This window comes from Camelus dromedarius, chromosome X (assembly GCF_036321535.1).
Source record: "Camelus dromedarius isolate mCamDro1 chromosome X, mCamDro1.pat, whole genome shotgun sequence".
Classification (NCBI taxonomy): Eukaryota; Metazoa; Chordata; class Mammalia; order Artiodactyla; family Camelidae; genus Camelus; species Camelus dromedarius.
Genome location: NC_087472.1, coordinates 1,581,872 through 1,599,828, shown reverse-complemented (window position 1 = coordinate 1,599,828; position 17,957 = coordinate 1,581,872). Strand labels below are relative to the sequence as shown.

The following is a 17,957-nucleotide window of genomic DNA, read 5'->3' as shown; positions in this document are numbered from 1 at the left end:
CGTCCTGGGGGCCGGACTCTCCGGGGCTGCTGTCGCTGCACCGCCCCCTCCCCGCTGCATACCTTGCCCACAGCCGAGCAGCTGGGAGGCTATTTATAAAGGCGGGTGAGATCAGCGGCCGGCAGAGGCTATAAATGCGCGGGCCGCGGCCGGGCCCCACAGGAGCAGCCGCCCGGGGCGCCGGAGCTGCGGGCCGCGCAGCGGGGATGAGCGCCAGCAGGGGCGGTGGCGGCGGGGACAGCGGCAGCAGCAGCAGCAGGTAGGGCTTGGCCCAGAGGCCCGGGGCCCCTGGCACCTCGCACGCTCACCGCCCGCCTACCCCACCCACAGCTCACAGGCCTCCTGCGGGCCCGAGTCCTCAGGCTCCGAACTTGCCCCCACCACGCCAGCACCACGGATGCTGCAGGGGCTGCTGGGCTCCGATGATGAGGAGCAGGAGGACCCCAAGGACTACTGCAAGGGTGAGGCCTGGCCTTGGTGCAGCCCAGGAGGAGGAGGGTGCCAGAGCCAGCCCACGTGGGCCGGGGCACAGCAGGCCTGGGCTGTCCCGGGGCACGGGGGAAGGCGACGTCCCCGTTGTGCTCCAGCAGCTCCCTTCCCCAGGCGGCTACTATCCTGTGAAGATCGGCGACCTGTTCAATGGGCGGTACCACGTGGTGCGCAAGCTGGGCTGGGGACACTTCTCCACCGTCTGGCTCTGCTGGGACATCCAGTGAGCGCCCCCTCTGCCCCCTGGGGCCCAATGCCAGCTGGGCTCCTGCCTCTGGACGCAGTTGGGGCCACCACAATGGCCCCATGGGTCTCGCCTGCAGCGCCAGCCACTGACGCGGGTCTCGGTGTTGCAGGCGCAAGCGCTTCGTGGCCCTGAAGGTGGTGAAGAGCGCAGGGCATTACACGGAGACAGCTGTGGATGAGATCAAGCTCCTGAAATGTGTGAGGCGCCTCCCCTGCCGGCTCCCAGCTCCCCAGGAGCTGCCCAGGGCCTGGCAATGTGGGTGCAAGGCCTGCCGGGGCTCCGCAGGGCGGGGCAGGGCTCCCAGAGGGGCAGGCTCCAGCTGGCTCTGCCTGTGTGGGAGGACCTGGAGGAGCGGGCGAGGGAGGGGCAGGCAGCCTCTTACAGGGCCCAGCAGGAGCAGGAGAGGGGACCAGAGGTGCGGGGGGACCGCTGGGGGGGGGGAGGAGCTGGTGGGGGGCAGGATGGAACCATCTGTGGCCCCTTGGCTTTTGCCCTAGGTCCGAGACAGTGACCCCAGTGACCCCAAAAGAGAAACCATTGTCCAGCTCATCGACGACTTCAGGATCTCAGGGGTTAATGGAGTCCGTATCCTTTGCAGACTGATTAAAGCGGTGCAACAGTGGCAGCCACCCGCCCGCAGCCCTGGAGTTTGCTATCTGCAGGATGGGGATGGGGCTCGTCCCTGTCAGTGGCACTACTCCGTGAACTACCCCCACCAGTTTGAGGATTTGTGTTAAGTGTAGGGGACAGTGGATATCCATGGGTGTGGCTGGGGTACCCCCAAGTAGCAGGGGCTGCCTTTGTGGCAGTGCCTTCCGTTTGGGGGGCTGTCCACAGGCTCTTTGGCAGCCCTGGACTGGGGCTGCTCTGAGGGCTGTGTCTACTCCTCCAGTGCCCTCTCCCAAAGATGACCACAGAGCGTACCCTCCCAACTGGCACAGCTGAAGGTGACGGGACACTCTAATGACACAGGGATAGTGGTTATCACCAGGACTGTCCAGTCCCAGCTCTGCACTCGAGCCTCATTGCACCCCCACCCCAGCTGAGGGTGGGCAGGGCCTGTGCTCCAGCTGTGTGCCGCCTGGCTGCCCTTCACTCCTGGCCCCAGATGTATGCATGGTACTGGAGGTCCTGGGCCACCAGCTCCTCAAGTGGATCATTAAGTCCAACTACCAGGGCCTGCCCGTGCCCTGTGTGAAGAGCATTGTGAGGCAGGTGAGTATCACCCATCCTGCATGAAGAGGATGGTGTCGCAGCCAGGGCTGGGCTGGTAGAGCTGAGTGGCTCTCCCCAGGTGCTGCACGGCCTGGATTACCTCCACACCAAATGCAAGATCATCCACACGGACATCAAGCCAGAGAACATCCTGCTGTGTGTGGGTGATGCCTACATCAGGCGCCTGGCCGCTGAGGCCATGGAGTGGCAGCAGTCAGGGGCACCGCCCCCATCCCGCTCCACAGGTACCGAGAGCCCAAGTGGGACCAGGGTGGGCCTATGGGCCTGAGCCCCAGCCTGAGTCTCTCCTCCTTTCTCTTGCCCCCTAGTCAGCACTGCTCCCCCAGAGGTCGTGGTAAGTTGGGGCAGCCCTCCCTTCCTAGGCCTCATCTTTCCATCTCCTCGAAGCTCACTTCCTCAGCCTCTCTGGTTCCACCCCTCCCTACATTCCCACAGTGGCAACTGCAAAAAGGCTGGGTGGCCCAGATGTGGGGGATACACAGGGTGGGTCACATGCCCCAAACTGCCCTGGGGAGCTGCTGGACTCGCCACTGCCTCAGTGGAAGGACACAGTGTCGAAGGCCAGGAGGGGCCAGAGCTGCCCCCAGGGGAGGCAGGCAACCAGAAATGGGCAGGCCCGTTGGTTCCTCCCCAACCTTGAGCTCTGGGGACAGGAGGCAGGGGAGGGTGAGTGTCAGGAGGTAGGCTGGAGTGGGGTGGTGCCACGTTCTGGTGTCCCTGGAGCCATGGGGCCCGTAGGCCTCGTCCCCTGTAGGGGCGTGTGGGCCACGGGCAGAGGCTCAGCTGGTCAGGGAACCCGTGACGGGAACCCCGAGTGACCAGGGCTCTAATGGCAGACCGGTAAGCTGTCAAAAAACAAGAGGAAGAAGATGAGGCGCAAACGGAAACAGCAGAAGCGGCTGCTGGAGGAGCGGCTACGGGACCTGCAGAGGCTGGAGGCCATGGAGGCGGCGGCCCAGGCAGAGGGTGAGGGACCAGAGCGGGTGCGGGGATCCCCGGCGAGCGTGTTGCAGGGCATTGCTCACACACCCCCTCCACCCGTATCCCCAGACTGTGGCTCGAGACTGGAGGGGGGCAGCGGCTCCACCTCTTCTTCTGGCTGCCACCCCGGGGGTGCCCAGGCCGGCCCCTCCCCGGCCTCCTCCTCCCCTGCCCCAGGGGGCAACCGCAGCCTCAGCCCCGGCTCCCAGACCTCAGGCTTCTCGGGCTCCCTCTTCTCTCCCGCCTCGTGCTCCATCCTCTCAGGCTCCTCCAACCAGCGGGAGACTGGGGGAATCCTGTCACCCAGCAGTAAGTTGGGCGGGGCCAGGGGGTGGCAGGTGGACAGGGCTGGGAGGGGCCGGGCCAGCTCAGAATCTCTCCCTTCTCTTGCTTCCCCAGCACCATTTGGTGCCTCGAACCTCCTGGTGAACCCCCTAGAGCCCCAAAATGCAGACAAGATCAAGATCAAGATCGCAGATCTGGGCAACGCCTGCTGGGTGGTATGAGCGGGCGCCCTGCTACGAAAGAGTCACAGGCCTGTTCCAGGGGCTCACCGAGCAATTGCCCGGCCAGACTTGCGTCTGCCTCATGCCGTGGTCTCAGGACTGAGCCCAAACTAGCACTGGTCACACCCGGTCAGCAAAACTGGGCCCACAGCAGGGGGTGGGGGGCCCCTTGGAAGGGGCCACCCTCAGCTTCGGGTCTCCTGGCCAGGCCCTGGCAGGACATCTGGGGACCCTGAGGCTCAGAGCAAGCCCCAGTGAGCTCCTTGGGTGCACAGCCCAGAGGAGTTGGGAGACGAGTGGGGGCATCGAGGGCAGGCCAGCATGGCCCCAGCTCCTCCCCCAGGGCTCCCCTTGCTTCCAGCACAAGCACTTCACCGAGGACATCCAGACGCGGCAGTACCGGGCCGTGGAGGTGCTGATCGGCGCCGAGTATGGGCCCCCAGCCGACATCTGGAGCACAGCATGCATGGTAGGCCTCGGCCACCCCTGCCCAGGGCTGGCCCACCAGCCAGCAATCTCACCTTCTTCCTCTTCCAGGCCTTTGAGCTGGCCACCGGTGACTACCTGTTCGAGCCGCACTCTGGAGAAGACTACAGTCGTGATGAGGGTAGGGGGAGGCAAGCCCTGGGCTCAGCCTTGGGGCCTCCCGGCTGCCAAGCTACCTCCCAGCCACCTCTCTGTCCACAGACCATATCGCCCACATCGTGGAGCTTCTGGGAGACATCCCCCCAGCCTTTGCCCTCTCAGGCCGTTACTCCCGAGAGTTCTTCAACCGGAGAGGTGGGGCCAGGCAGGCTCGGGCCACGTGGATGTAGGGGGTAGGGTGGGGACCCGGGCTCTGAAACAGTGGGAGAGATGGGTCCCAGACCAGAGGCCCCCCCCTTGGTGGAACCTAACCCGAGGCCCCTGGCCCACCCCTAGGAGAGCTGCGGCACATCCACAACCTCAAGCATTGGGGCCTGTACGAAGTGCTCATGGAGAAGTACGAGTGGCCCCTGGAGCAGGCCACGCAGTTCAGCGCATTCCTGCTGCCCATGATGGAGTACATCCCGGAAAAGCGGGCCAGCGCGGCTGACTGCCTCCAGCACCCTTGGCTCAATCCCTAGGCCCCACTGGCGCCCTGGGCAGCTTGGGGTGGGCCCGGCTGCCCCCACCCCCCACCCCCAGTGCCTTGAGGGAAAGCAGGACAGTTCCTGCCACCCTGCGCGAGCTGCCCTCTCCCACCCTGGTCAGCAGGGCAGACAGATGCCGGGGCCAGGCCGACATTTCAAAATCTGTCCTGCCCTCAATCCTTACAGAGGGCATTCTGAATAAGAAGTGTGCTGTTTCTTTTCTTAATAAAGTGTGACCTGAAACACCAGCGTCCTGGAGTGACAGAAACATATGGCCAAGAACTGGGGCAGAAGCTGGTTTATTCTGGGTCTACCCACTCACTAGGGTGCTGGGGGAGCGAAGGGGATCTAGAGAGGGGGCGGACACAGTCCCAGGGACAGCCTAGGCCTCCACGGCCCGGCCATTGATGATGCGGATGTGACGGATGATGTCCTGGATGGCTTCCGATGTGGTGCCCTGGCCCCCGATGTCCGGGGTGTGCATCTGTGGGAGGTAGGCAAGCTTGGTCACACAGCAGGGTTCCACCAATACCTCAGCCCTGCCTGGCAGGCGGCCCAGGGCTGGCCACTGTCTCCACTGGGTTACAGGGCCTGAAAGCGCCATGAGGACAGCAGTCCCAGCTAAGGCCCTGAAGCCTTCCCTTACTTGGTACCACCCTCCCCTTGGGGGCAGCAGGAAGTGCCAGGTCACCACTTCCAGACCCTCAGATGTCCTATCAGCTCAACCTGAGCTAGGGGCGGGGAGGAGGTTGCTGGGGAGGAGGCAGGTGAGGGGAGAAGAGCCTCACATTTTCATTGTCCATGGATGCCAAGACAGCCTTGCGGATGGAGGTGGCGTAGGAGTGTAGCCTAAGGAGGAAAATCAGACTTCAGGCCTCCGGAACGCAAGGCTGGCCAGCGGCAGACAGCCCACATCAAGAAGCTACTTACTTGAGGTGGTCAAGCATCATGCAACTTGCCAGCAGCGTTGCCGTGGGGTTGGCGATGTTCTTATTGGCGATACTCTTGCCCGTGTTCCTTGTAGCCTGGAAGAGGCAAGATGGGAGAGGGGGGTGGCGAATATAAGAATGTTGAGTGCAGACTACATTCATGCAGAAAGCCCAGAACAGGCAAATCCACAGAGACAGAGGGTGGGTGAGTTCCGTGCCGGGGGCAGGGGAGGAGGGCAGCAGGAGACTGACGGCTAACGAGGACAAGATTTCTCTTTGGAGAGATGAAAATGTTTGAGAATTAGTTGTGATGGCTGCACAACTCTGTATTATTCTAAAAACCACTAAATCATCCACTTTCAGCGGATGACACTGGATGCTACGTGAGCTACAGTTTACAATTCAAAGAGGCCAGCGGCCCTGGCACTGCTAGCAGCACTCACCGTCTCGAACACAGCATACACGTGGCCATAGTTGGCCCCGGCCACGAGGCCAGGGCCTCCGACCAGCCCTGCACAGACGTTGTTGACGATGTTGCCGTAGAGATTGGGCATCACCATGACATCAAACTGCTGGGGCCGAGACACCAGCTGTGGGGCAAGAAGGGGCCAGACAGGAGCTTGAGCACAAGAAGCCCCAGGAGCCCGGGGCAGGGGGCCGCGCAGCGTGGCAGGCTAACTACCTGCATGGTGGTGTTGTCCACAATCATATTCTCAAAGGTGATCTGGGGGTAGCCAGCTGCCACCTCCTTGCAGCACTGGAGGAAGAGCCCATCGCCCAGCTTCCTAGTGGGGGACCCAGGACACCACTTTGGCCACTGCAACCATCAGCCGGAGGGTTGGGGTGTGCAGACAGCCACAGGAGGCTAGGTTCTAATCTATAACCAGTCCCATCTGCAGAATGGGCACAATCCCACCCCACCTCCGCAAAGTGTGCAGCATGGCAGTGAGGCCACAGCTGGGGCGTGGGCAATAGGCGCACCCCTGAGCCTGGCCCCTTGGTGGGTAGCTGGAGTCCTTCCTGGGCATGAGTCCCTGAAAGCAGGCCCAGGTAGGCTGCTCAATCCAGCTGCCTCAGGGCTGCTTGCAGAATGGGTGGGGTCGGGTGGGGTGGAAGGCATACATGATGTTGGCCTTGTGTACAGCTGTCACTTTCTTTCGCCCTGTTTCCTGGGCCAGTTTGAAGGCGTACTCCGCAATGCGCAGGGACTTGGCCTTGGTGATGATCTTAAGGCTCTCCACCACTCCAGCCACACTCTGAGAAGGGGACAACAGAGAAGAGACCTATACCCTGTCCAAGCCTGCCCTCTAACACAAGCTTCCCTCAGGCACAGCCTTTACATCCCCGCCCCATGACCCACCTCATGCTCCAGGCTGCTGTACTCGCCCTCTGTGTTTTCCCGGACAATGAGGATGTCTATGTCCCTGTGCCGGGTCACCACTCCCGGCAGGCTCTTACAGTGGATGACGTTGGCGTACAGGTCCAGGCTGGTACTGGGGGCACAGAGAGAAACAGCCAGTCAGTGCCAGGACTCTCTGCGGGCACCCCCCACCAGGCCATCACCCCGGGCACTTGGCTCTCACCGAAGGATGTTATTTCGGGATTTGTGGGATGGCGGCAGGTTGTGGTTTGTTTCAATATTGCCTGCAGGACAGAAGCAAGGCAGGCAGGCTGGAAAGAGGGCCCCTGGCTCAGCCGTAGCACCTCAGTCCCCTTTCTGACCCAGGGAACATGTGCCGAAGGCGGCTCCAACAGCAGAGGAAAGCAGCTTCGGGTAGCAGAAATACTCCATAGGACACTCTAATATAACTTCCAGTGTAAGTTCCATGAGGGCAAAGGGGGCTGTGTGCATGCATTTGGTTCACTGATGGGTTCCAAGGATCGAAAAGAGCCCCTGGCACATAGCAGGCACTCAGTCAATACGTAATGAATGAAAGAACAAATGAATGAATGAACAAGGATTGGCAGGCAGCCAGAAGCTCTTGCTAGACCCTGGGCAGGGAATGGCAAGGCCAGGGTGTGGCTGGATAGAAAGTGACCACTCTTGCTTACTAACAGGATGATGGCTAGGCTGGCACCAGCAAGGTGACCTTGGCCAGGGTTAGCGCCAGGCCCTGTATCAAGGCACCACAAGAGCTCAGGGGCAGGTGGAGGTCGCCCGAAAAAGACCACCGTTTGGCCTTGGCTGGAACCAAGAGCAAGAGCAGCAGGGGGCCAGCAGCCGCTGAGAGAAGGTGGTAAGGGTGCCAGGCAGAGGAGGCCTTTCTCAGGGACCCCCGGGCCACCAGCCCCTCCAAGTTACGCCCTGCCTGGGCTGACTTCATCCAGAGCGCCTTGGGCACCCTGTGGGTGGCATGTCAGCCCCTCCACTGGACTGCCAGTGCCGGGGGCTCTACCGGGGTTCATCTTTGCTCACTCACTCCTCACACAGAGCAAGTGATGGGCTAAAGCCTGCTGAACGAGTGATGGAAACAGTTTAAGAACTTGGATCAAACCAAGGAAAACCCAGAGAAGGGTAGAATTCCGGTCTGTAGCATCCACAGCTGTGCCAGCTGGAGCCAAGGCAGCAGGCAGAGGGTGGGAACTACAACTCTGTGACATTTGTATGTGCAAACTCTGGCAGGTCAAACCTGACTTCAGCAAGGGGAGAGAGTATACAGTCAGCGGTAGAGTGCCTGCTTGGATGCACAAGGTCCTGGGTTCAATCCTCAGTACCTCCATTAAAAAAAAATACATACATACATAAACCTAATTACCTCCCCCCTGCCGAAAAGAAACACAAACATCCACACAGACACAACCTGACTTCAGCAGAGAGGGCTGCCCCAGGAGGGAAGAAGGGCAGCCCGTCACCGGACAGGCTCCTGCAGAGCCGAGTGCCCCCGAGATCTCAGAAACACAGCACAACAGGGTCCCAGGGACAAGTGTCAGCTCAGAGGTGACAGGAATCGCACATGGTGCCCCTCCTGGCCCCCGCGCTCACCCTTCAGGGCCACGCGGTTCCGACGGATGGCCATGATAGCGTTACGGATGTCCTCTTCGTCAGCAGTGGAGCTCACATGCACCTCTTCAAAGTCCACAGGCACACATGCATGCCTGCGGCAGAGCAGGGTCAGGACGGCGGCCCCAGGCCCCCCTCCAGGAAGTCTGCCTGGACCACTGGGCGTAGAGGTCTCTTCCTTGCTGCTGCCCACCTTGACCCAGCTCTGACTGAGAGGGGACTGCACCCACCTGCACCAACTGATGGGGATGCACTTACACCCCTCGACACCGTTAGCAGGCCTGGTTCCACCTTGCCCATGCCCAGGCCAGCCTGGCAGGATCGCAGGCACCAGGACGAAAGGCCTGGGCTTGCAGCCCTCCTGCCATTGGCTTACTGCCCATCTTGGCACAAAGTTCTCCAGGCCCCTCCTGGGTCTGGGGCCCCATACCTGAACACAGACTTGACATGCAGCATGAGCTCTGGCCCGATGCCGTCCCCAGGGATCATGGTCACTGTGTGCCGTCCACCATACTTAGCCGATGGAGGCTAGAGACGGGGAGGATAGGCCTTCAGCTCCCTTCCTCCCACCAGCACTGACCCTAGGGGCTGGCCGATCGTGAGGCGCCAGCTAGGGGTCCCTCACCCCTGCGCCCCGCCCCACCCATCCCAGACAGGGCTGCTCGCAGGGGCTCCTCAGACAGGAGGACAGCAGCAGAAGCAGTCCCCTCCCCCACCTGGACTTGGGTCAACCCCAAAGCAACTAAAAGCCCCAAACCTAAAAGGCAGATGAGAAGAATACTCACAATTGTTTGTTGCTAGAGTGGGGACAGGAAGGAAAAAGACACAGATCAGCCAAAGTCGGAGGAACAAGGGTGTGCCAGGGGAATGGGGTCTTTTCCCTGGGGACGCTGTCTAGCACAGTTCAGGTAAGGAGGGGTGGGCGAGCTCTGGAGACTGCACCTCAAAGGGGAAGACACAGAAGGGCCAGAAGCAGAGAGACATGGCACACACAAGCATGCACACGCACGTATACAACTCTGCACACACACATGCACGTAAACACACACACAAGCACCTGTACAGAAACACACAGACAGGCGCAAACGTGCGTAAACAAAAACATCTGTACGTGCAAGCGCGCACGCACGCACGCACGCACGCACACACACACACACACACACACACACCCCAGCAAGTACTTACTGAGAAGCTCCTCCGGGGGGCCTCGTGGGCACCTAGAACCTGGCAAAGAGAACCCAGATGCCCAGGGTTGTCATCCAACCCAGAAAGTCAACCTGGCAAGGGCCTGCTGAGCTCTTGGCGGGGCAGAGGAGCACCCTCACCGCGCCCGGACAGGCCCTGCGCACCGCGCCCTCCACCTCCCCCAGGCGCCACTGGCCAGCAAGCCACACCACACAGCAGGTGCCCGGTCAGCTCCAGAGCCGCCACTTCCCAAAGACCACCTACTGCAGCGCCACGGAGGGCCGTAACAACCCTTTATGCCTCCCTCAGGTCCACGCTCAGTTTTTTTAAAAAAATGCTTGCATCTCCCTTCCCTCCTTTCATTGTTTCTGGTCTTTTTTAGCCAATTATTCCTGCTCAGTGATGTCTGTGGTTTGGAAAAGTTGGCACACTAAACACGGTACAATAGGGAAATCATTATAACCAACCACAGGACAACTATGATGGTCATTTAATCATTTTTTTAATCACGTGTCCTTATTACAAAAGCACCATATGGTCAAAACATGGAGAAAATCCAGAACGTGGAGATCAGAAGGAAGACAGCATCCAGCCCCTGCCCACCCAGAGACGAGCGCCGCTGGGGAACAGCCCTCGAGAGTCCGAAATCGCAAGTCCAACCATTTTTAGAAGTAGAGCAGACACCATCTTTTGTAAAGCCCTGCAAAACCGCTTCGGGGCCTGTGTGGGTGACAAATGTCCTCAACCCTCTACTCGAAACAGCCACGTTTGGTCACATTGGTGCTGTGCCTGACTCTAAAGGCAGAGTCACTGTGGCCATTTTCCAAAGAGCCGTGCCTTCCTGCTATAAGTCTAGAAAGCTCAGGCAGAGGCTGACTATCTCAGCTGGCTCTCCCTGGCTGGTTCACAAGGGACGCGCCTGCACAGAGCTCAGGCAGCACAGGGGCTAGGAAGGGGCTGGTTGACAGGACAAGAGGCCCCAGGGGTTTCTGCTGATTCAGGGGGCCCCTGGATCTGCAGCCAGAGGCACACATGGGGCTTTTCTGTTTTCCTTCTAGCAATTCTCAGTATCTGGACTCACTTTATTTGTATTGAGAGTAGGCTCTCAAACTTGTAGAAGGTGGCTTAGACTGCCCTTCCTCCAGGAAGTCTTCCCTGATGCCCTAAGGCTGCCAAGCTATTGGTCCCCTGGACTCCCAAAACCCTACTCACTCCCTCCCTGCCAACCAGTCTCTCTAGGTTGACACTGCCTTGCTCCCTCTCCAATCCCTAAGCCCCCGAGAGTGGATACCATGTTTGTTTGATTCCCTACTGTCATCCCAAGACCCACGGAATGCCTGGCCCAGAGCCAGGACACAAAAATCATTTCCAGCATGAATGAGCACACTGGAAAACGAAGGAAGATACGGTGTGCTTCGAGGCTAGGGAAACCTGGGTCCAAATCCACCGTTCACTACTCTTGGTGGCAAACAGCTTAACCATGCTGAGCTTCCCACCCTGACCTGAAATGCACAGAATAGAGGTGCCTACTTTACCTGACTGCTGGAAAGATTAAGCGAGAGGGGGTATGTGAGCTGTTCAGTCCCTAACAAGGCACAGGGACCGTGCGAAACCACACTCACTCCTTGACCCAACCAGCCCCTCAGACCAGTGTTCAAGGCTCATGTCCAATGAGAGGATGTTGGGCCGACCCCTGCGGCTCCCAGCAGTAATTCCTCCTGGGTTACAGCCCTCTGGAGTCCACCGGCACTGGGCAGGTAACTTGGCCTTGGTATGAGCCAGCACTAGCACCAGGCCTGGCTCTGCATCTGTGCAACTAACCCCAACCAGATCTTGCATCCCATCACTACCACCAGGGCTGAACCTCTCCCTCAGCTGGTCCCAATGCTAGATGTTCCTTCCAGCTTTGGACCCAAAGAGCTCTCAGGATAGCGACTCCCCTGGCCTTGCTGTGGACAGATGCAGGCACCTTCCATTAGGAGGTTCCAAAGGTTCTGTAAAGCTAACCATTAAGAGCCCAGCATGAGGCAGAAGGGAATATATGCATTGGTCTCCTGCTTGTTCACCTAGCAGGAGAGTAGACTGTTGGCCCTCATCCTTAGATAGTGTCACGGAAAGAAAGGAGTCCAGCAGGAGGGTATGTGTTCCAGGCAAAGGGCTGCCATACTACACATCTTAGTGAGGCTTCACTCTTCAGCATGTTTCTGTTGGATCAAGTGCTCATGGCGGCTTCCTGTTTCCCCACAAGGTCCCAATTAATGGGACCAAAGATCTGGGCTCTGTCTCTAAAGGTTCCCCTACCCAGGACAACCAGTCTTAGGGCAAGGCACCGACCAGCTAGCAACTGCCCACCATCCCCACCCCAATATGGACACAAGTACACACACAGGGAAGGTCAGAGTTGGCTAACCCCTTTGAGACAGAAACTGTAGCCCAAAGAGAAGGAGACTGCCTTAAGGTCACACAGTGGGTCGGTGGGGGCGCCAGGCCTGGAGGTACCTTTCGTCCCTCAGGGCCAGTCCTGACTTGCTGATGGTTCAGATGGCGTCCAACCCACCCAGGGACTAAATTATCCTCATTTACTGTGTAAAGAGAGAGAAATCAGATCTGAATAACCAAGATCCTAAACGGAGAACGACGGAAGCAAAACCCTCTCGGCCTCCCCAACTCGCCAGCTTCAGGAACCCTAGCTCCTTCCCATTCCAGGCACCTGCTGGGCGGAGGGGGAGGTAAGCATCTGGGGTACCGGCAAAGTCCGACTCTCCACCTCCACTGGAATAGGTGGCAAAGTGATCCACGAAAGGGAAAGCCGAGGTGGAAGGGCGGGGCGGGGGGAGAACGGATTCCCCAGAGGGCAAGAGCAAGGCGGGCCGGGACACGTGACAGCCTCGGGAGGGCTCCCACAAGGACACGGAAGGTGAAACTTGGCCCGCTGCGGCCCACTCTCCTCGCTTGTCAGGAGCTCTTCTGCCACAAGATGCAGACCCCTGGGAAAGCCCGACCAGAGTCAGCTTTGGCTAACCTCTTCACTGACAGCGCAGGTGGCCAATCAACCCCGGCCGCAGCACTCTCCCCTCCCCTCTAGGGGCCCGCAACCAATCGGGCCCCAGGACGCTCCGAGAGCGGCGGCCTCCGGCCCGGCCCCGCCGAAATACGAGCACCCGTCGGCGAGCACCCCAGCTTCCCCGGGGCCCGTTCCCCTTTCTCACCTCCCAAGGACGGCAGAGGAGGGCTGGCCTGAGCACGGCCTTCGCAGCGCCACCTGCGGCCGTCGCCACCTTCAGCGCCATGACGAAAAGTGAGAAGCGCTGCACGTCCCGCCGCGCAGACACTGCTCTCGCGAGAGTTCGGCAGCGCACCAAGTACCGGGAGAGGGCGGGGGCCCGGCAGTGCGCACGCACGCGCCCGCGCCGGTTCCCACGCCCTCTTCCGGCGCCGAGAGCGCCGCCGCCGCCGCCATCTTGGGAGGGGGCGGCCAGCTGGGCCCCCGGTCTGGGGAGGGGACACGTCAGTGCCGCCAGTGACGTCACAGGCCCGCCCGGCCCGCCGGCGCCCGATTGGCTGCTGCGGCCGCTTACGCGTCGCGCTTCCTTGTCTGTTCCTCGTGTTCTGGGGAGTCGCTCTCTTTTTCTCTCGGCAGAGAAGAGGCGATGGCGGCGCTGGCATCTCTCGGCGCCCTGGCGCTACTCCTGCTGTCCGGCCTCTCCTGCTGCTCAGGTAGCGGCCTGGCCGGAGCTCGTTTCTGGCAAGCCTCTCTCCCACGACTGGTGGTGCGTGGGCGGGAGGAGGGGTGCGGGCGAAGCGGGGGTGTGGGCCTTCTTTCTCCGAGAGGCAGGTGGTCTCTGGTCGCGGCGGCGAAGGCCACCACGCGCCCCTGCACCACACAGCTTTACCCAGCAGCCAGATCTTTCCCACGTCTGCTCCTGCGAGGAAGAGTCCCAGAGCCTCTCCAGTGCGCCTGGCCCCAGCTGCAGCAGGGAAAGTGACACACGACCCTGCTCCCTCTCTCAAGAGCTCCCGGTCCCAGAGCGGGGTCGGGCAGGAGAAAAGCTCTGCAGCACAGGCCGATCGGGGCGAGAAACTGGGCTGCTGGAGAGGAACCACCTGACCTGGTGCGGTGGGACCAGGCCTCCTCAGGAAGGGAGCTCTGAGTGAAGAGAGGGAGTAGGGACGGTCCAGGCAGAGGGGCCCAGAGTGTGGGCTAGTTAGAAAGGAACTGAAGAGGGAAAGATTAGTGGGCCTAGAGTGCCAGGCCAGACTGTTGATCTTTACCCTGAGGCCTTGCCGTGTTCTTATAGGGCTCTTCAGCAGAGCCGAGGCAGTCAGGTGGACTCACTTTTCTGAGAGACCGTTAACACTTAGTGGCAGGGTTGGGCTCAGACTGGAGTCCACAAGTTTGCTTAGGAGTCCTTGCAGGAGCCAGCGCCAGGTCTGGGGGCTTGGACTGGGTCAGGGGCACTTTCTGCACATTCATTTTACTTGCCCTACTTCAGGCCAGCACCCTTGGTTCCTGCAGTGTTTCACCAGCCTAACTGGCCTCCCTGCCTGCACCCTTCTCACCAGCAACTTAGGAACTCCCAGTGCTGTAGCCAGTGATGTCTGGAAAGGGCAAACCTGACTGTAAAACTTTTCAGTGCTCCACTGTGTCCCTAGAAAAAAAGTCAAGCCTAGCAGAGCCTGGAAGGGTCTGCGAGATGTGACTCCTGAGACCCACCTCCCACCCATGTCCCCAGGCTAATTCCTCCCACTGTCCAGACCCCGAGCCTTCTCTAACTGCCTCAGCCTAGGTCTTGGCCCCACCCGGACACCACGTTCATAGAGCAGGTGGCACCTTGTGACTTAGGTGGTGCCTTTTCCTTCCTTGTAGTGTCTAGCAGCATGGAGCTGGCCCAGGTGACTTCCTTTCTCTCAGGGCAGCCCTGTTCAAAGGGACAAGTTGTGCTTCTGTATCCAGAATCGCTTCCATTTTCTCCTCTCGGGAAATGCTGAGGCTGGTCCTGGCCTTCTGTCAACTGTGTCTTGGGGCAGAGACCCGTTCCTTCATCTCTAGCAGCTCTGTGCTTTGTATCTATGGGGGATGCCTTCAGTAAACTGTTCAGGGCCATGCGTGACTCTGAATTGAGGTCAGCCCGGCCCCCTGGGCTTCTGGGGTGCTCCAGGCCAGGGCAGGCTGCAGCCCCAAAGCATTGCATGGCTTCCTTGTTTGTAGGTCCAGGCACAGACTGGAGTTGTGCAGTGAATCCATACAGCACTCCCCCTACCGCCCCGCCTGCGCATACACACACACACACGGGCACACGGGCACACACACCTGCACTTTCTCACTTGCATTAAGGTTCCACCTGCACAAAGCTTTCTCGTCCCCCCTCCCCTGCCTTCCTTTGAGGCCACCCCACCCTCCTTTGCCATTGTGCTTCTGACTGGTCATTTGAATTTATCTCCCAGATGCCACCCGGCAGGGTCCATAGGGCCCTTTGTATCCTCAGCTGATGAGATCTGGGCAGTGGGGTCCAGGTGGTCCTTTCTGCCCCCACCCAGCCCAGTGCACACAAGCTGGGCCTTACCCAGGCGTCCTGCCTCCTCCCCACAGCAGAGGCATGTGTGGAGCCCCAGATCACCCCTTCCTACTACACCACCTCGGACGCCGTCATTTCTACTGAGACTGTCTTCATCGTGGAAATCTCCCTGACGTGCAAGAACAGGGTCCAGGTGAGGCAGTGGGGGTTCAGCCAGGAGGGTGCTGGGGCAGGACGTGGACAGTGAGTCTGGGACCTTGGGGGATCAGACCCAGGGACCCGTGTGGACAGAGGGAGAATAAGGGTTTCGGTTCTCAGATGTAGGAGAGATTGGGGCTCAGCAAGGACAGATTCTAGAAGATGTTTAAGGAACATTCTGACCTCCCTGCTCTGCTTTGCCTGCATGCAGTAATGTAGGTAGATTCCTTGCTGTGTCTTGAAAGAGCATGTGGTAAGGGAGAGACAGCCAGGGGTCAGCCCCCAGGCCCCTGCATCCCTTTTCTGGTTGCTCTTTGCCAAGGTGTGCGTCCACGTGGGTGTTTCATAATTTTAAGACTGAGCAGCCCTGGCCTCGGCCCCTGACCTTAACCTGTATCCTAAAGGCCCAAAGAAGGAAATTGGGCCTTTATAGGTACAACATTCCTTAGGTGGCTCATTGGGTACCCCCGGCCCCAGTGTCCCCTTCCAGGCTCAGAGAAGAAACGAACACACTTTGATCATCCCTCCCCTGTTCGCAGTTAACAGGCTCGCTGTGGGTTATGGAGGCTGGGCCATAGGGGAGATGTGGCCACTACATAGGGAAGACAGAGGCAGAGAGACCATGACAGCATCCGTGGGTGTTGGCTTCCTTGTTTGGCTTTGGGTTGTGGCAGGCCTACCTCCGTGGTTCTTGTATGGTGTCTCCCACCAGACGTACCACAGTCCCCAGCTGTGCCCAGCTGGCCTCCTTACCCACAGGCAATAGGTGCTGCTGTGGGCAGCACAGTGGGGCCTCTGCCGATGGCCAGAGAGGGAAAAAGGTGACTCCCTTTGTGTTCCCTCTGCCAGAGCATGGCTCTTTACGCTGACGTAAGTGGAAAACAGTTTCCTGTTACCCGGGGCCAAGACGTGGGGCGGTATCAGGTAAGGGTTGCTGTGGTCGTCATTTTGAGGGAAGGCTACCCACTCACAGCAGGGGCGGGCTGCTTGGACTCAATCTGCGGGTGGTGGCGCTGTGTCTAGTGTGCCTACCCTTTTCCAACGCACCCAACCCAGGTGTCCTGGAGTCTAGACCACAAGAGTGCACACGCTGGCACCTACGAGGTGAGATTCTTCGACGAGGAGTCCTACAGCCTGCTGAGGAAGGTGAGGATCCGCAGAAGCAGCACCCCGGCCTGCAGAGGGGAGGGCGAGCCCACTTCCGCAGCTGTCTCCACCCTGCAGTCCCCTCTTCCTGGAGCGCTGGGCCCCTGGGGACCTTGCTGATGTGGAGGGGGATGGCGGGGGGGTGCCTTCTCGTCTGCCTGCCCCCACCCCCCGTCCCTGTGCCGTCCGTGTTTCTCTCGCCCATTTCTCTTTTCCACAACTCTGGCCAGAGTTCCTGCCTCTCCTACCCTGCCTGCCCACCTCAGCCCACCCCACCCAGCATTGCCCCCTGACCCCAGCACCTCCCTCGCAGGCTCAGAGAAATAATGAGGACATTTCCGTCATCCCACCTCTGTTCACAGTCAGCGTGGACCATCGGGTGAGTGGGCTGAAGAGGCTGACCCCAGCACGGGAAAGCACAGACCACCCAGCACACCTCGCCTTCTCGGGGAGCTGGGGGCTGGGCCATCGTTGGTCAGTGTGTCTTTGTGCCCCGTAAGGAGGGTGACCAGGGTTGGCTGGCCCCCTCACCCGTCCCTCTCCTGAGGACTGACTTTTTGGGGTCTCTTTTCTTGCAGGGCACCTGGAACGGGCCCTGGGTCTCCACTGAGGTACTGGCTGCCGCCATCGGCCTTGTGATCTACTACCTGGCCTTCAGCGCCAAGAGCCACATCCAGGCCTGAGGACGGTGCCCCGGCCCCCCTTGCTTTTTTCAATAAACAGTTCTCGGCTGTCACTGGCACCGGGGACACGGGCTCCTCGCTTGTGCTGCCGTGAGTTCCACACGTGGACAGAGCTGGGCACCTAGCATCCCTCCTTCCACCTTGATGGCACAGGCACTGCGTGAGGATGGGGCTCCCTTCCCTCCATGTGTGCATTTGCTTCCCTCTCCTTTAGCTCTCCCTTCTCAACCCCCAGTGAAGCCTTCTGGGCCCAATACCCATTGCTCACCTTCTCTCAGGGTGGCCTGTGTGGTTTGGGGTGGGCCATGGGGCTGTCCCCCTCCCCCACCGTCTTCTGGCATACAGTGGCCTTGTTCTCCTGCCTTCACTCAGCCCACCTGAGCTGGCTTAGGGAGGGGCCCTCTGACCACTTGCCACTGGGGGGGGGGGGCAGCTGCTCAGGGCAAGCCGGAAAGGAGCATCCCAGCCATCCAGACGTCAGCAGGACAATGAGACGCAGCCCCACCTGCTTTTCAGACTGGCTCCCGTGTTCAGAGTCCTGGGCACAAGCCACGCACTCAAGTACCTTCTGTGCTTTTCTTGGGAAGTGCTGTGGGCGCCGCTCTGTTGTGGATGTGGACAAGCCAACACACCCAGTAGCTGTCTGGGGCGTGGTCATTCTAAGCCCTACACTCTGGCCGGTTGCCCACCCCCAGCATGCTCTCGCTTCTCGGCATCAGGTGGGGCGC

At 60.1% G+C, this 17,957-nt stretch overlaps 3 protein-coding genes across 8 annotated transcripts; 2 read left to right on the top strand and 1 right to left on the bottom strand.

Moving 5' to 3' along the window:
- Window positions 1-56: 56 nt before the first annotated feature.
- On the top strand, window positions 57-4,814 carry SRPK3 (SRSF protein kinase 3). 3 transcript variants are annotated; one of them, XM_031445045.2, is made up of 15 exons: window positions 58-259; window positions 331-461; window positions 604-712; window positions 846-933; window positions 1,234-1,321; window positions 1,845-1,951; window positions 2,031-2,196; window positions 2,281-2,306; window positions 2,809-2,938; window positions 3,023-3,262; window positions 3,353-3,453; window positions 3,821-3,928; window positions 3,997-4,066; window positions 4,147-4,239; window positions 4,381-4,814. In XM_031445045.2, the coding sequence occupies exons 1-15, from the start codon at window positions 135-137 to the stop codon at window positions 4,563-4,565; spliced, it is 1,767 nt and encodes a 588-aa protein (XP_031300905.1). In that variant the 5' UTR covers window positions 58-134; the 3' UTR covers window positions 4,566-4,814. The 3 variants fall into 3 exon arrangements, with proteins under 3 accessions (XP_064339361.1, XP_064339362.1, XP_031300905.1); XM_064483291.1 differs by having other exon boundaries at window positions 57-259; window positions 3,997-4,239; XM_064483292.1 differs by having other exon boundaries at window positions 57-259; window positions 591-712; window positions 3,997-4,239.
- Window positions 4,815-4,854: 40 nt separating this feature from the next.
- Window positions 4,855-13,051, bottom strand: IDH3G (isocitrate dehydrogenase (NAD(+)) 3 non-catalytic subunit gamma). 2 transcript variants are annotated; one of them, XM_031445046.1, is made up of 13 exons: window positions 12,896-13,049; window positions 9,687-9,725; window positions 9,287-9,298; window positions 8,932-9,029; window positions 8,484-8,596; window positions 7,084-7,144; window positions 6,861-6,993; window positions 6,623-6,756; window positions 6,183-6,285; window positions 5,944-6,090; window positions 5,502-5,596; window positions 5,360-5,420; window positions 4,855-5,055 (listed from the first exon to the last, which is right to left on the bottom strand). In XM_031445046.1, exons 1-13 carry the CDS (start codon window positions 12,974-12,976, stop codon window positions 4,954-4,956), a joined length of 1,179 nt encoding a protein of 392 aa, XP_031300906.1. In that variant the 5' UTR covers window positions 12,977-13,049; the 3' UTR covers window positions 4,855-4,953. The 2 variants fall into 2 exon arrangements, with proteins under 2 accessions (XP_031300906.1, XP_064339358.1); XM_064483288.1 differs by lacking the exon at window positions 9,287-9,298 and having other exon boundaries at window positions 12,896-13,051.
- Window positions 13,052-13,244: 193 nt separating this feature from the next.
- Window positions 13,245-17,307, top strand: SSR4 (signal sequence receptor subunit 4). Of its 3 annotated transcripts, none has more exons than XM_031445053.2 (6): window positions 13,245-13,403; window positions 15,277-15,395; window positions 16,250-16,324; window positions 16,457-16,546; window positions 16,909-16,925; window positions 17,125-17,307. In XM_031445053.2, the coding sequence occupies exons 1-6, from the start codon at window positions 13,337-13,339 to the stop codon at window positions 17,183-17,185; spliced, it is 429 nt and encodes a 142-aa protein (XP_031300913.1). In that variant the 5' UTR covers window positions 13,245-13,336; the 3' UTR covers window positions 17,186-17,307. The 3 variants fall into 3 exon arrangements, with proteins under 3 accessions (XP_031300913.1, XP_031300908.1, XP_064339359.1); XM_031445048.2 differs by having other exon boundaries at window positions 16,860-16,925; XM_064483289.1 differs by lacking the exon at window positions 16,250-16,324 and having other exon boundaries at window positions 16,860-16,925.
- The last annotated feature ends 650 nt before the right edge of the window (window positions 17,308-17,957 follow it).

Bases quoted from the DNA above. Each gene is read 5' to 3' on its own strand.
- SRPK3 (XM_064483291.1), top strand. From the start codon at position 135: ATGCGCGGGCCGCGGCCGGGCCCCACAGGAGCAGCCGCCCGGGGCGCC. The intron at 713-845 runs GTGAGCGCCCCC...TCGGTGTTGCAG, and splicing joins TGGCTCTGCTGGGACATCCA to GCGCAAGCGCTTCGTGGCCC. The intron at 4,240-4,380 runs GTGGGGCCAGGC...GCCCACCCCTAG, and splicing joins AGAGTTCTTCAACCGGAGAG to GAGAGCTGCGGCACATCCAC.
- IDH3G (XM_031445046.1), bottom strand. From the start codon at position 12,976: ATGGCGCTGAAGGTGGCGACGGCCGCAGGTGGCGCTGCGAAGGCCGTG. The intron at 8,597-8,931 runs GTATGGGGCCCC...GCTCTGCCGCAG, and splicing joins CATGTCAAGTCTGTGTTCAG to GCATGCATGTGTGCCTGTGG. The intron at 6,091-6,182 runs GTAGTTAGCCTG...CTTGCCCCACAG, and splicing joins TGGACAACACCACCATGCAG to CTGGTGTCTCGGCCCCAGCA.
- SSR4 (XM_031445048.2), top strand. From the start codon at position 13,337: ATGGCGGCGCTGGCATCTCTCGGCGCCCTGGCGCTACTCCTGCTGTCC. The intron at 16,547-16,859 runs GTGAGGATCCGC...CCTCCCTCGCAG, and splicing joins CCTACAGCCTGCTGAGGAAG to GCTCAGAGAAATAATGAGGA. The intron at 16,926-17,124 runs GTGAGTGGGCTG...CTTTTCTTGCAG, and splicing joins CAGTCAGCGTGGACCATCGG to GGCACCTGGAACGGGCCCTG.